The sequence below is a fragment of the Peromyscus californicus genome, unplaced genomic scaffold (assembly GCF_007827085.1).
Source record: "Peromyscus californicus insignis strain IS unplaced genomic scaffold, ASM782708v3 Scaffold_33__1_contigs__length_539039, whole genome shotgun sequence".
NCBI lineage: Eukaryota > Metazoa > Chordata > Mammalia > Rodentia > Cricetidae > Peromyscus > Peromyscus californicus.
Genome location: NW_026294544.1, coordinates 448,993 through 466,169, shown reverse-complemented (window position 1 = coordinate 466,169; position 17,177 = coordinate 448,993). Strand labels below are relative to the sequence as shown.

Here is a 17,177-nt window from a genome sequence, read left to right as displayed (position 1 = left end):
AAGGTGATATCCTGTTCAAAGCATTAGAAATAATAGAAGTAAACCTCCTTTTCAGTTTCTTTGTAAAGTAACTTGATGATTTTATTGAAATATCTGAGTTTCAGAATGCATGTAACAATCACCAGAATTGTATGACTGTATTGCCAAATAAGCACACATTTAATATATTGCATCATATTTTTTATTTTATACATGTGGATGGCATATTTATATATTGCATATTTTAGAATACAGTGACATATAATGATGTGCATATTGACATCACTCATGAAGAATGGGCATTGTTGGATCTGGAACAGAGGAATCTCTACAAAGATGTGATGCTGGAGACCTATATGAACCTCACTGCTATAGGTAATACTGTAAATTTTCCTTCACATTTTAAATAAGGGGACAACAGTTTCTTGGTTATTAATGCTCTTCAGTAATTCTGATTGAGAATGAGGCAGAATGAGGTAAATAAAACAGGCTTGGTTCTAAGGATCACTGAAGATAGCAATGTAAACTTTTCAGTTTCCTGTAATATTTCATACATTTCCTTGTTTGATATTTTAGGCTACAACTGGGAAGATCTTGAAGTTGAAGAACATTGTCAAAGTTCTCAAAAACATGGAAGGTAATTTTCTTGTGTAAGCTGATACAAATGGGCCTCTGGATATATTTAACTTATCTGGAAGTTTTAAGGAAGTGAAACATTGTAAATAATCACAGATTAAAATGCATTGATGATTATAACATGCTCATAAACACATATACCTCAATGGTAGGTAAATGAATTGTGTTTATAAGTCATGCTTTCAAGATAGAAGACAAGGAATCAATGCCTTAACAGAAATCTTCATTTGAATAATAGCTTCATCAGAGCTATGCTGTACAAGTGACTGTCCACTTAGTTTCATACTACTCAAATTACGAAATGTATACACACTGAATGTATTATAAGAATATGTACACAAACTTTTGATAAGCAAATAGTACATAGTAAAAGCATTGTTACTCAAAAAGTTATCTGTCTTTGTTAACTTTAATTAGATACGTAGTTAGTGTCAAGAATTAAGTGGAGGTTGTTTTAGAGAAACATTAATTCCTATATCACATGTTGATGGGGGAAAGAAAGTCCAACCATAAATAAAATGTGGAAAGCTTCTCATTATTCTTTCTTTTATAGATATATCATATATCACTTTGGATACCAGGCATATGAACATAAGGATAAGGAAACGAGTAATGTACATCTCTCAATCTCAGAACAATTACAAGACATGTAGTAGCCCCATGTTGAGTAAACTTTTTGAATGAGATTCAAATTTAGAAACAATTGGTTTTCCAGATTAATGTGGAACAGATCAATAAACACACCACAGAAAAGATCTATGAGTACTAGGCCTGTGTAAATGCTTCTGTTTGTCCTGGTTAATTTGAACATGTAGCATGACTCACAGTATAGGAAAATTTATCAATGGAATAAGTGAGGTAAATGTCCAAATTCTCCCAGTTCTCTTCAAATATGTAAAAAATCTCTTAGATAAATGATGCCATAAATATGAGCCAGGTAGTAAAGTATTTTACTATCACAGGCATGCTCAAATATGCAAAGCCATCCTTAATGAAGTGGAACAATCTGAGTGTAAACAGCATGTTAAAACCTTAAGATAACATAACTCTTTCTATTCACACACAATTGTAAAATTAATCCATGCATATATAAAATCTCTACAATGTAATGAATGTGGCAAAGCTACTAAATGTTTCAATTATCCTTGCAGGCATGAAAGAAGTCATTCTACAGAGAAATCATCTGAACATACTCAGTGTGGTGAAGCCTTTGTAAATCACAATCATCCTCCAAGGCATGAAAGAACACATACTGTAGAGCAACCCTATGAATACAAACAATATGGTAAAGCCTTTGCACAAGACAGTCATCTTAAAAAGCATGAAACAACACATACTGTTAAAAAACATTATGGATGTAATCAATGTGGTAAAGCCTTTGCTTATCACAGTGCTCTCAAATTGCATGAAAGAACACATACTGGAGAGAAACCATATGAATGTAATCAGTGTGGTAAAGCTTTTGCTTATCATAGTACTCTTCAAAGGCATGAAATAACACATACTGGAGAGAAATCCTATGAATGTAATCAGTGTGGGAAAGCCTTTGCTCGTCACAATAATCTTCAAGGGCATCAAAGAACACATACTGGAGAGAAACCCTATAAATGTAAGCAATGTGGGAAAGCCTTTGCTTATCACAGTACGCTTCAAAGTCATGAAAGAACACATATGGGAGAAAAAGCCTATGAATGTAATCAGTGTAAGAAAGCCTTTTTTCTACACAGTCATCTTCAAAGGCATGAAAGAACACATACTGGAGAGAAACCCTATGAGTGTAATTGGTGTGGTAAAGCCTTTGCTCATAAGAGTACTCTTCAATCGCATGAAAGAACACATACTGGAGAGAAACCCTATGAATTTATACAGTGTGGTAAAGCCTTTGCACAGCCCGGTCATCTTCAAGTATATAAAAATACATACTGAAGAGAAACCCTATGAATATTATCAATGTGGTAATGCCTAGTGAAAACACAGCAAACCTATAACTGTAAAACTTTTAGTGTGTAATTGGTCTTTAATTGGTAAAGCCTTAGAATATAACAATAGATGCTGAAGATCTGAAAAAAGCTAATACCAAAGCAAATCTGAATATATGCGAATTGGTATGATCTTCAGCCAACATACTTAAATTCAATTCCACAAGATTAATTATTTTGGAAAAAAATTGAGAATGTGTAAATAATCTGTTCAAGCATTATAATATCTCTTTTTATTTTATTTACACCTATAAACTAATATGGACAAAAGACCTTTAAATTAAATGATAAGGTAACCCTCTTAGATTTCATACTTCTTTTCAAATACATAAAATAATAAATTCTGGTGTAAAATTTTACAGATGTGTATCATGGCTTTTCTGTTGCTTTGATAATGGATCATATCTAAGTTACCTTAGAAAAGGGTATAATTTGGCCCTTGGTTCCAGAGCAATACATGAATCCTGTAAAAGTGGCAGGGAAAAATGTGTCAGACATGACAGCTAAATCAGGAGGCTAAGAATTCACATTCTTGTACTGCTGCAAGAAGGAGAATGTGTAAATTGGAAATGGTATGCAGATGTGAACTCTCAGGCCAATCCCCAGTGACAGATTTCTTCTAGCAGGTTAGCATTTCTTAAATCTTTGCAAATGTTTTCCCAGACTGAATATGAATTATTTCTCTGACTTCATGTCTCCATGCTTGATTTCTGTTACATGGACCAATTCATGATGGAGAAAATCTGAATTTACTGGTTGGGGTATACAGTTATCATTTTTGGAAGGGCCTGAATAAGTCCCAGGCTCTGTCTGTGAGCTGCCATGGAGGCTGGCTGGACTTGCACAAAACAATAACCCATGCACAAAGCTCTAATTTGGTGAGAGGTCCCAGACAGTACATAACTGAATGAACCTTGTTGAGCAGTCAGAGTATGTGTAAAAAGGGATAAATCATAGCCCTCCCAGAATCTTCTTGCTTAAGTCTCAAGAAATTGAAATTGAGGTCTGATCTCTGAAAGAAAACTGAGTAGCTTGTTATGATGTCTGCTTGGTCCTTTCACAACAAAGAATAAGATGCACCTTTAATCTGGATATTAGCTCTTGGTGTCAACCTACATATATAAAGGATATTAAAGAAGGAAGTTCTTTCTTTGCTGATTGTCCAAGATCTGCATACTAACTTCATTCTTTACTAGCATTAGAGTCTACTTCCTTAGAATTTTGGTGTATACTGAAGACCAGCTGAGATGTCCTGCCTCATGGAATGAATAACTACTGCACTCTTCATATTTCCATGGCAGGCAGCCATTGTTGGACTACCTCTACCATAGCTTGTGAGACATTCTAAAAAATCCACTTTCTACATACATGGAAGGTTCATTCTGCCAGTCCTGTTCATGCAGAGAACCTTGAATAATGCAGTGTTTTGTTTTGTTTTTACCTGCCCATGGAGGAAGATGTCCTGGCTAACAATAGTGCTTGCAAACACATTCCTTCCTAGCTCAACTATGCTTAAAACATTCAACTTTCCATGAAGACTAATCTTTATTATTATTATGCATTTGTTAACAGTTTACTCTGAATTTTTGGACTAAATCTCCTAAAGCAATGGAGCCATCACTCAGCTTTCTGATGGGAGAAAGATCTACTCTCTTGTTTGTGGTCCGGTTCCTGCTTTCATTTCTGGTTGTTTGAATTCCCTGTGACTACTAGATAAAAAGTATATTCAGTTCCCCTGATCTCAATGTGAAGTCACAGAGCAAACATCTGTGAAAATACTTTATTTGTTCTCTAGCAAATAAAACTTATCTGGGGATCAGAGGACAGAGCCATCTACTAGTTAGACATAGAGGCCAGATAGTTTTGGGACACACACCTTTAATCCTATCACTCAGGAGGTAACAATTCATTTGGATCTTTGTGAGTTCAAGGCCACACTGCAAACAGAGGCAGGCGTGACAGCACACACCTTTAATCCTGATACCTATGGTCTCATGTCTTTGCCTGGAGAGGACACACACCTTTAATCCCAGGAAGTTATGAGAGGTGGCAGAAAGTTATATACGGCATGAGGACAAGGAACTAGATGCTTTTAAGCAGTTCAACTGAGCCCCTCAGGGGTGAGGACTCACAGGCTTTCAGTGTGAGGATTCATCGAAGCAGGATCATTCGAGGAGTTGGCAAGGTAAGGTTCGCTGTGGCTTGTTCTGCTTTCATGATGTTTAAATTTTAATCCCAATATCTGGCTGTGGGATTTTTATTAATACGACAGTTTAGCAATTTGTTTTACAAACATCTCCTTTTTATCTTTAAATCTCTTTTAGTTGTTACTATTCTGGAAACCCTTCCACCTGTGTGACAGGGAATCACCACACACCACACAGTCCAGTGGGCTGTGCACACTACCTAGTGACATTGTGTCCAGGGGGAAGAAGGGAAAGTGCAGATGGAGTGCAATAAGATAGCAGGGTTTGTATTGGAGCCAGGGGTAAGTGCTATTGAAATGCATATATCTGCTGATTTAGAAAATGTCTTTGTCTGTGGGAAAATCATTGTGTTTGTTTCTAAGCATAGTGTAATGCTATGGGAGGCCCTTTTTTCACTCAGGACTCACTAGTCAATCAGGCCCTCCAGGCTACCTACCAGTCAGAAGTGTTGCAGGGTCCTTCTAGCAGCTAGCTTCAGGCTTGACTTCGAAGAGGAGGTGGTGTCAGTGGTTTTGTGTGCTGTGCTTTGAGTGTTGTTGCAGGAAGCTGATCCGAGAGCATGGACAAGCTGGGAAACCACAACATGTTGAGTGAGGGGCTGCTGGCCCCAGATGGGGTGGGGCAGATCACGAGGTGCAGGAGACAGTGTAGAGGGGCCTCCCCCGATATGGGTGGGAACCTGCAGCCAGAATCCCTGTTCTGTGAGGTCCCATGTGGTCCATGAAACTTCCTAGTCCCAGGGAAGGCCTCTAAATAACTTTGCTCTATGGGCAGATTCTGCTCACAGAATGATAGGGAGCTGTGTGTAGAAAGATACTTGTAATCAACTTCAACATTCTTTTTGTTTGAAAGAGTTATGCCCAGATTGCAGGGTTCACCAAAAACCCACTATGGAGGCTGTATCACATAAGTGAAAGCAAAGAGCCTTTATTTTCAAGCTCCACTGCTTGGTCTGTGTGTCCCACACAGCAGAGAGAGCAGAGAACCCTGATCTCAAGTGGGATTGGGTTTTTATAATAGCAGTGGTTGGGGTGAGGAAATTTCCAGTTTTCAGGACCCTGACTGGCTGATAATTGTCTAGGGTATCTGAAAAACAAAAATAGGTGTATGCTAGATTCAGGGATATTTGGCCACCTTATCCCAAAATTTTTGGAATGTTTGGGATGTTAGATGCTTCCCCATCCTTGGGTGGATCGCTGGGTGTTGTAAGCTTATTTCTTTTCCTGACTCTGGGTGTTGCTTGCTAGGAAGCCTGTCACAAAAGGTATGTCTGGGCCCCTAAGCCTGTGATGTAGCTGTGTGGTCATGTTGTTTGGGGACACTTCCAAAAAAGCACGTTTTTAAACTAAAAGAGGCCTACTTTCTCCAGTATCTTCTAGAGATTCAACACGTTGCATTTACCTTTCATGTTTAAAATCCTTTGTCGTTAATTTTGTGGAGCTTGTAAAAGGCCTCTCATGTGTTGGGTAGCATTACGCTGCTAAGATGTGATCTAAAAAAGTAGAATTAGTGATATAAAGGATTCACTAATTCTTTGGAGATAGTAAGTCTCACAAAATAGAATTTATCTGAGAGAGGACTGCCTAAAAAATATAAAATAACTATATTCTCCAGGCCTGTTAGAGATTAGAACAGTAGGTATTTTCACCAGGATTGTCCAGACACTTGGCTCCAAAGCATTACAAAGGAGACACTGCTCATTTACAACAATCCACTAGGCCTAACCAATTATCAAAGAATATCTAATAAATTGCTCATTGAGGCATTACAGGTTCTCACCAACCTTAAGACCTGGGATGCCATAAAGTTGCAATTTCTTCTTTAGAAAGTCATAGTTCTGGGTGTTGGTGGTGGCGGCGGTTTCAGCGGCAGCAGTGGCGGCAGCAGCAGCAGCAGCGGTGGTGGCACACACCTTTAATCCCAGCACTCAGGAGACAGAGGCAGGTGGATCTCTTTGAGTTCAAGTCCAGCCTGGGCTACAGAGTGAGTTCCAGGAAAGGTGTAAAACTACCCTGAGAAACCCTGTTTTGAAAAAAAAAATTCTTCTAGAAAGGCATAGTTCTGCCAGATGGGCAATATGATACCAAGGGACAAACGTTTGAAAAGTAAAACACAAGGTTTGTGGTGGTAGTGGTGCTGGTGGTGGTGGTGCTGGTGGTGGTGGTACATGCCTTTAATCCCAGAATTCACTTAAGAGGCAGAGGCTAGCAGATCTCTGTGTGTTTGAGGACAGCCTGATCTAGAGAGTGAGTTCCAGGAGAGGCTCCAAAGCAACACATTGGAACCCTCTCTTGAAAAACCAAAAAAGAAAAAGAAAGAGAAAAAAATAAATGTAGAGCTGGGTGGTGGTGGTGCATGTCTTTAATCACAGCACTCAAGAGGCAGAGCCTATGGATCTCTTTGATTTCAAGGCCACCCTGGTCTACAGAACGAGATTCAGGACAGGCACCAGAAACTACATGGAGAAACCCTGTCTCAAAAAAGCAAAAATAAATAAATAAATAATAAACGAAGGAAAGAAATAAATGGAAAACACTATTATGTCACAGAGTTGCCTGATGAAGCAAGGCTTTCCTTTATGCCCTCAGGCAGGGAGGAGGAAAATTCTTGGGAAGGTAGTTAAAACCTAGGACATAGGCCTTGGGAACTTTCCCTAAGGGTCTGATGTGTTGACAATAGAACAGCTCCTTCCCTAAAGCCAGAAATATGCTTTGGAGAGCTGGTAATGGTCTAGGGCTAGCGCCTTTGTGGTGGGGTTGCTTCAGATCATGAATTTGTCCCATTGCGTGATAGTTTCTGCTGACTTCATAAAAGTCATCCATTTTCTTCAATTTCCCTTCTGGAAGTAGTATACAAGTTGCTGTTCTTAAGAAGCTTATTAGAGGCTGGAGAAATGGCTTAGAGGTTTAGAGCACTGGCTACTCCTCTTCCAGAGGTCCAGAATTCAATTCCCAGAAACTGCATAGTGGCTCACAACTGTCTATAATGAGACCTGGTGCCCTATTCTGGCCTGTATGCATACATGTAGGCAGGATACTGTATGATGCATAATAGATAAATAAATAAATAAACAAACAAACAAATAAATCCTTTTTTAAAAAGGTGATAAGTTGACATGAGACATCGATTGTACAGGACCACCTGACCCAAGCTTTTATCTTTTCTGCCTCATTCTTTTTCTCTCTTTCTTTTCCCCTTCACCTCAGAACCCTGTTAATGAAGAAGATCCTACTGTTTCATATCACTGGGTTTTTTTAAGAAATAATTTTGGAAATGTCTTTGCTGTGTAAGTTTCCCATCTGTCTAAGTGGGTGGAGTTGCAGTATTTGGTCCCAATTTGAATTACTCAAAGTGTAATTTGGAGCCTGAATCCAAATGTCACAAGGATGGTAGAATATGTGGAATGCAAAATCCCTTCTAGGATGGCTTCTCTTTGAACAATAGTCAGAGATTGATGCATACTTTCATTAAAGAAATTTTCCCTTATTAATCTCTTTAAGTGTGTGGAGTGATTTCTGCCTTTGAAGACATATTGATTCTAGGACACTTGCATTTTAATCTTTTTAGAAAAATGTTTCTGACACAAGTTCTCTTATGTTGACACAAATATCCGTGGTCCCAGTGTGTTGCTCTCCAGGTCAGTGATCTGGCTCTCTTCTATATTACAGCTGCAAAATCTTAAATTGAATGATTGTATCACTTCTAGGTTTAAAAAACTACTCATTTGAGTCATCTAATTTAATATCCATTGTTGTTAAAGGAAAAGGACTTGCATTTGGAGCATGGTTTCTACCTTCAGATCAGAATAGAAGGAATAGTTTATTGTGCCCACTACTGGGGAAAACAGGTTAGGTAATAAGCTGCTGAAGTCACCATTATTAAAAAAAACAGGACCTGATTATAGTAGGAGGAGTGATTTTGTAATTTATAAGCATTTACTAATTGAAGTGTTGTAATGAAGACTGATTGGAATGGAGGGACTATGAAAATTTCATGTGCTGGTGGCCTGGCACCCTTGACCCAGCATACCTTGTAGGCAGGTCAAGTTTCAGTTGAATGTTCTATGGCTGGCTTGGTGTCCCAGGTCCATCACTGGAGCCTTATGTAGTTATAGAAAATTGCTAGTTCAGCCTCCATATTCTTCATTGTTTGGAGTCCTAACTAGGGTCACCCCTATAGATTCCAGGATTTTTTTTTTAAGATTTATTATGTATACAGTATTCTGCCTGCATGGGTCCCTGCAGGCCAGAGGAGGGCATCAGATCTCATTAAAAGTGGATGTGAGCCACCATGTAGTTGCCAGAAATTGAACTCAGGATTCTAGAAGAGCAGTTGGTGCTCTTAACCACTGAGCCATCTCTCCAGCCTAGGTTCCAGGTTGTTTACATTGTACTATTTTCATAACCCCTGCTAAAAGCTCCGCTATTCCAGTTATCTCTCCCTACCTTCTCCCCCTCTTTCCCTTCCTTACTCACCTGATCTTTCCTGTTCCCATCCCAACTTGCCATCAGTGCACCCAAAAAAATCTATTCTATTTCCTCTTCCAAGGGAGAGACGCAAATCTCTCCTAGGGCCATTGTTTATTATTTAGCCTCACAGCATCTATGGATTGTACTGAGATTAACTGTGATTACTGTGATTGTACTTTACTGAACTACTTATATCCACTTATAAGTGAGTGCATACCATGTTGTCATACCATGTTTGACTATTCAGGATAATAAAGAGCTGAAGAATCTTGACAGCATCAAACCAAATAATTCATTTATAATGGGATATACATCTAAACAGAATTCTCAGTAGAGGAATCTAAAGTTGCTGAGAAACACTTGAAGAAATGCTCAACATTCATAGCCATCAGGCAAATGCTTATTAAAACTCCTTAGAGATTTTATTTTTATTATTTTTTTTTTTTTTAGTTTTTTTGAGACAGGGTTTCTCTGTGTAGTTTTAGTGCCTGTCCTGGGATTTTATTTTATATCTGTCAGAATGAGAAGATCAATAATACAAGTGACAGCTAATGCTGGCAAGGACATGGAGTCAGGGGAGTCACTGCTTTGACAAGTGCAAACTTGTACAGTCACTGTGAAAAATAAATATGCAATCCTCTGAAAATGGGTAGTCAATCTAAATCAAGACCCAGCTTGGACATATACCCAAATGATGGTCCTCCACCCTACCACAAGGACAATTGCTCGACTAGGTTCATAGTGGCTTTATTTATAATAGCCAGAATCTGTTATGTCCGTGAGAGATTTTGCTGATTGATGGTTGAAATGAGAATGCTTTTCCACCTAGGTTAGCAGGAATGGCTATTTCACCTAGGGTGACTGTAACAAGAACATATCCTAGTTACAGGGGAGGAATAATCTCCCTTGATTCAGAGTTGGTATAACACTCATTTATTCACATAGTAAGATTACAAGCAATATTTATCCTGTCTTCCAAATGGAAGTGACAGTACCTCTCCTATTGTACAGGTCCAGACTTGCCACATCTGTTCCTATGGATCTTGGGTCATCCTTCCTCCAATCAGCCATGTCTGGCCTGGGGACAGGATCTTAAGACTCATGCAAGGGTCTGACGAGCTCTGTTGGTCAGGTCTGAGGCTTCATTTTTATATCCCTTTCTGGCTAGGTTTCTAGTCTATCCCTACTTACACAGATAGCTTATAGCTTATCACTACTCCATTTGTGGTTTACTTAAGTCATTCTATTGCTTATCACCCCTGTTCACCCTAGGTCTTACATGTTCCTTACAGTGACAATAACCCTAAGGAAGTGGACCTGGGCTAGAAAAGGGAGCTAACTGAGCAAGAGACAGTTACTGCCAAGAGAGAACACCAGAAAGCAATCTTTGCTCATGGGTTTTGCCTTCAATTGTTAGCATGAGTTTTTATCCTGATCTCCCAAGGTGATGGAGTGTTATCTGACACAATCAGCCAAATAAACCCACTCATTGCCTGATATGGTTTTGGTTAGAGGCTTTAATCACAGCAGGATAAAAGCAAGTTAGAACAAAAAAAATGTAACACCAACAGTGATTTTGTTGCTCGTTACAACCTGAGAATGTTGTCTTTTGGAAGAAAGTGGAAGATATCAGGACCTTAGTTGGCAAAAACCATAGAAAGTTACACACAGAACATTATTGTTCCATTGTGTATGACTAAGAAGATGGGAATGTTAACAGTAATGGAAGAAAGTGGAGATTGAGACTATAGAATTTCAGTCAAAATGACTCAGTAAAAATTAGGTTAACAGTCATTTGTGTCATATTTTGGTTCCAAATAATTTCTTATTCTGTCAATGCCCAGGATTTTTATTAATGCACAATTAAAAAATAATGTGCTGGTTTCTTAAAGTGAATATTGAATCTGTTGGAGTGTTTTTATAGACTCATTCAGGTGAACAATGGAAGAAAACAAGAAAGGCAGAAACAATTGAAAATGAGAAGGTAGTTTCAGAGGGCAGTGAAGTGCTGAAAAAGGCAAGGGTTTTCAAGGACTTGATCACCATTATACAGAAAATGGAAGCACAAAGGGTAATGGAAGGTCCCCTAAGGTTAATGCTCTATTTACCTAGTGCTTGAAGTTATGAAATGAGTAAGCACAGTGATTTCTATTCCCAGGAAGCAACTTCATACAAAACCTGCTTCACCTGTGGTCCAAGCATGTTAGTGTCCATCCCAATCAAGAAGTCAAACTTTGCTGGATCCCCCATCATCTGCTGGTCCTGGAAACAAGAGAAAATCGAAATTTAAGGTCATTGATTCTTAGCCTCTGGTTACAGTTCAGCATTTTTGCAGGCATCTATGTTTGGCAGAGACAGAAATCAAGTGAGGAGATTGGAACGGTTCACTACATGAAGTAGTGAGGATGAGGCTTGGTGCTTTTTTTATTCTTTTTTAACTCTTTACTCTTTTGGTGTCTGGCTACCCAGTTCTAAAATTAATTGCACACATTGAGGCTTAGTCTTTCTTATAATTGCCTGGCCTTAACTTGGCTTGTTTCTAGCCAGCTTTTCTCACTTTAAATTATCACATCCACCTTTTGGCTTTTAACTTCCTCTATTCTGTATACCTTTCTTTACTTCTTACTCCATTGCTTGCTGTGTAGGAGAGGGGATGGCCCCTGGTGTCTTCTCTCTCATTTTTTCTTTCTTGCTGCTTCTTCCTTTTTTCTGTGCAGATTTTTTTCTCCCATTTATTATCTCTGACTGCCAGCCTTGCCGATCCTTTCCTGCTGAGCTATTGTCCATTCAGCTTTTTATTAGATCAATCAAGTATTTTAGACAGGCAATGTATCACAGCTTCACAGAGTTAAACAAATGCAACATAAAAGATTGCAACACATCTTTGCATCATTAAAAAAATGTTCCATGGCATACACAAATATAACACATCATAAAATAATGTTCCACACACCTGGGTTGCATTTTGTGACCACAAGATGTTGAGATACCTAACCTATGAGACATCTTCCATTTAGACTTAGCTGCATATAGAGAGTAGAAGTAACCATAGAGATAAATGTTTGGGAAATTGCAGGGAAAGGGTCATCTAAGCCCTTTTGAACTGAAGCCCCTTGCATCTGAGACAGAGATACAGGATTTGTTGTTTTTCTTCCTGTGCTTCAGTCTTTTCTTGGTTCAACCTTCCCTCACTGTGTCTCCATTTCACTGTTTTGGAATGTGAATGGTACTGTGTGTCATTGTATGTTCAAAATGTGTAACTCTACTAATTTTACAAGATATCACTGTCAAGAGATCATCTTGAGGGTCAGAAGAGACTTTGGACATTTGAGCAGTGTAAGGGATGTTGCAGACTATGAGGATCACTGAAGTGACTAAATGCATTTTCTTCATGAAGGACCATGAGCCTTAATGACTTGGGTCAAAATGTGATTGATTTAAAAACCTCCCATATAAGACACTGTATTTGGACACATGTTTCTCTTTGGATATTTCTTTTTATTGTTTTGAAACCTTTACTAGGAGAAGTCTTTCTGGATAAAATTCCTCACTGTACATGTGATATGCATCTCAACAGTCTCAACACATTTCCTGTTTGTTCTGTATACTGTGTTGTGTTGAAATTAATCAGCCAACTTCCTTCCTGTTCTGTCATGCCTTCACCAACATTATAGACTCTATCTCAAAATCACATAAGATAGAGTAGAAGCAATTATAATTCAGTGATAAGGCAGTTTGGTAGCCTGCTCTTTTAATTTATTGTTGTTGTTTTTGAAGACAAGGTTCATCTGCGTAGCCCTGGCTGTCCTGAAAGGAGCTCTGTACACCAGGCTAGCCTCAAACTCAGAGATCCCACTGATTCTGGACCCCACATCCTGGGATGAAAGAAGGGCCAACATTCCTAGCTTTTTTGTTTTTATATTATTGGGTGATGGGCTTGAGATGTAGGTTTTTATACATGTCAAACATATGCTGCTTTACAGATTTTCACCTGTATCTTGTACTTTAAAATTTGGCAGAGAGCATCCTTCTGTTTCTCAGGATGGCATGTACTCATGACACTAATACTGCCTGCACCTTTTGAGTCATTGTATAGCGGGTATATGAACTTCTTCCTGCCTGTTGTGTTTTGTTTGAATTTTTAAGTGACTATGAATATTTTACCTGTATCCATGGATATACACCACATGGGAGCCTGGTCATCACAGTAATCAAATGATGATCTTAGAAACCCTGAGTTGTGATCTCTCATGTAAGCAAGATCAATTGAGCCCACCTCCATGCAAAACAAACAAGAGTTCTTTGCTGCTATACCATCTTTCCTGCTCTGTGTTGATTATATTTGATCAACATTTATATTTCTAAAGTTTTCTTCTGTCCATTTATAACTGTTACAATGTGCAGTGCTTTTTATCAAAATCTTATTGATGTTACAGTTTGAATTGGGCACTTCATGTTTTTGAAGATGAAAACAGAGCTGTAATGAATTCAACACTCTTTCAAGGAACTTCAGTAAAAACCTCTGAGTTTCCTCTGTAGCTAGAGTTTTCCTGCCTTGCCCACAGTCAGGAAAAATCCTTGTCACCCGCCAGTCCCACAGCCACTCAGACCCAACCAAGTAAAAAAAAAAAAGACTTATATTTCTTACAAACTGTATGGACATGACAGCCTTCTAGCTATCTAATTCTTGCATCTTAAATTATTCCATTTCCATAAATCTATACCTTGCCACGTGGCTCGTGGCTTGCTGGCATCTTTACATGCTGCTTGTCCTGACTCCTTCCACCTTCCTGTTCTTACTTTTCTCCTCTCTGTTAGTCCCACCTATACTTCCTGCCTAGCCATTGGCCAATCAGTGTTGTATTTATTGACCAATCAGAGCAATTTGACATACAGACCATCCCACAGCATTCCTCTATTTTTTTGTTGATTTTTGCATGGAAGACAAGGTCTTAATGTATAGTTCTGGCTTTTCTGGACCTGATTTCATAGACTAGACTTCTATTCAAATCAAAGGAAGATATACCTGCCTCTGCTTTCTGAGTGCTTGGGTTAAAGGTATGAACATTACACATAGTTTCCCTAACCTACTTTTCTTTTCTGTAGTTCGTATTATTCATACAATTTCACTCATATGTACTCTGTACTATTGATCTGTTTACTTGTCTCTCTATGTTAATAGGTATTTCTCTTGCAAAGTAATATCTCATTCAAGGGGTACATAATTGACAGAGGTAAACCTTCTATTTAGTTTTCATCTAAAGTGACTTGGTGATTATATTGCAATGTCTATGTTATGAAATATTGTGGGAGGATCACAATTATATGACTATACTGTCAAAGAAGTATACATTTACAATGCTTTCTGTTGTACACATGTATGGGATGTTTTAGAATGTAGTGACCTATGATGATGTGCATGTTGGTTTCACTTGGGAAGAGTGGACTTTGCTGGATCCTTTCCAGAAGAATCTCTACAAAGATGTGATGCTGGACACCTACTGGAACCTCACTTCTATAGGTAAGACTGAATATTCCTTCATGTTTTAAAATAAGGAGACAATGTTTCCTTGGTTATTGATTCTCTTCAGTAATTTGATTGAGAAAGGAGAATGAGGTGAATAATTCAGTCATGCTTCAAAGAGTCACTGAAGATAGTAACTTAAATTTTGCACAGTTTCCAATAAAATATTATACATTTTCTGATACTATATTTTAGGGTACAGTTGGAGAGACAATACTACTGATGAACATTTTCAAAGTTCCAGAAGACATGGAAGGTAATTGTCTTGTGCAAGTTGATAAAAATACACCTGTGAAGAAATTGTAATGTGTTCTGGAAGTATTAAACAAATGCAACAGTGTAAATAAGCACTGTTTGAAGTGTGTTGGTGATTATTAAATTCTTACAAAGCACATACCTCAATTTTAAGTAGGTGAATTGCATTTGCAGGGCATTATTTTAAGAAGACAAGGGGAAAATGCCTCAACAGCTATCAACTTTTGAATCATTGCACCATGAGAACTATGCTGTAGGACTGTAAACCCATTTATTTTATCATACTCATATTACAAAATTAATAATCAGTGAACAGGTGAGATGTATATCTCCAAAAAATTCTAGTAAGCAGAGTCTATAGTAAAGATAGTATTGCTCATATATTTATTGTGACTGTGCTGTTTAGTGAGAAGGGCAATTAGAGTCAATAGTCAATGGGCACTGTAATGGAGAAATGTTAATCCCTATTATAAATCTATGAGGACAGGAAGTCAAACTGAATTCATTGTGGAAACCTTTTATTTGTCATTCTTCCTTTACTAGGTATATCATTTGTCACTCTGGATACAAGACATATGAGCATAGAGATACGGAAAGACATATCATACCTCTCTCTCAGACCAATTAGAAGATATGTAGCAGTCCCCACATTGAATATATTTGTTGAATTTGATGCAATTCATTGTTTTTCTAGCTTCATCCAAACACCAACAAACTCACATTACAGAAAAGCCCTATGAGTACTAGGACTATGTAACTACAACATGAGTGTAAACATAGTGATAAAACCTAAAGATCTGTTTCCTTTTATAATATGACCAAATTGTAAAACTAATTTATACATATATAAGGAGTCAACAGTGTATTGAATGTGGTAAAGCCAATTATTTTTGCAGGTATGAAAGAAACCAAACTGGAGAGAAACCTGTATATTTTCAATGTGTTAAAGCCTTTGCATATGAGAGTCGTCTTCACAGGCATGAAAGAACACATAGTGGAGCGAAAATCTTTGAATGTAATCAGTATGGTAAAGCCTATAGTCATCAGAGTAGTCTTCAGATGCATAAAAAAAACTCATACTGGAGAAAAACCCTATGAATGCAATCAATGTGGTAAAGCCTTTGTTCATAAGAATGGTCTTCAAGTACACAAAAGAAGACATACTGGAGAGAAACCCTATGAATGTAAGCAATGTGGCAAAGCCTTTGCACAATATGGTCATCTTCAACGGCATGAAAGATCTCATACTGGAGAGAAACCCTATGAATGTATTCAGTGTGGTAAAGCATTTGTGTGTCAAAGTCATCTTGAAATGCATAAAAGAACACATACTGGAGAGAAACCCTATGAATGTATTCAATGTGGTAAAGCCTTTGCACAACAGAGTAATTTTCAAGTTCATGAAAGAACACATACTGGAGAGAAGCCCTATGAATGTATTCAATGTGGTAAAGGCTTTGCAAAGCATGGCAGTCTTCAAATGCATGAAAGAACACACAGTGGAGAGAAACCCTATAAATGTAAACAATGTGGCAAAGCCTTTGCACAAAAGAGCCATCTTCAAATGCATGAAAGAACACATACTGGAGAAAGAATCTAATTAATGTGGTAAAGCATTTGTATCACAGTCATCTGCAAATTCGTGAAACAACACATACTAGAGAAAAACCCTATGAATGTATTCATTATGATAAACTTTTTGCCTATCATAGTCATCTTCAAGTGTATATAAAAAACATACTAGAGAGAAACCTTATGAATGTAATTAGTGCTATAAATCCTTCATATGTATCAGTAATCTTTGGAATCATGAGAAAAAGTCATATTGCAGAGAAACCCTGAAAATATAGTCTGTGTGGTAAGGTTTTGCACTTTATACAGGAGAAAAACTTTTGTGTGCATCTGATCTCTTAAAGCCTTAGCTTATCACAAAGACATTGAGTACCTGAAAATGATACTGAGGGCTATTTATTATAATGTATTAGTAAGATCTTTAACCAATACACTTATAGCCAATTACACAAGATTATTTATTTTGTAGAAAAAAATGTTGACAGTTTCAACAAACTGTTCAAGAATTATGATTTCCATTTTTATATAGTTTGGCCCAGCTATATCATGGGGGAAA

The 17,177-nt window shown here is 37.8% G+C and overlaps 1 protein-coding gene across 1 annotated transcript; it reads left to right on the top strand.

The window, feature by feature from the left end:
- The first annotated feature begins 220 nt into the window (after window positions 1-220).
- LOC128121189 (zinc finger protein 120-like) lies at window positions 221-2,953 on the top strand. The gene is made up of 3 exons (XM_052755607.1): window positions 221-354; window positions 556-616; window positions 1,767-2,953. Exons 1-3 carry the CDS (start codon window positions 321-323, stop codon window positions 2,539-2,541), a joined length of 870 nt encoding a protein of 289 aa, XP_052611567.1. The 5' UTR covers window positions 221-320; the 3' UTR covers window positions 2,542-2,953.
- The last annotated feature ends 14,224 nt before the right edge of the window (window positions 2,954-17,177 follow it).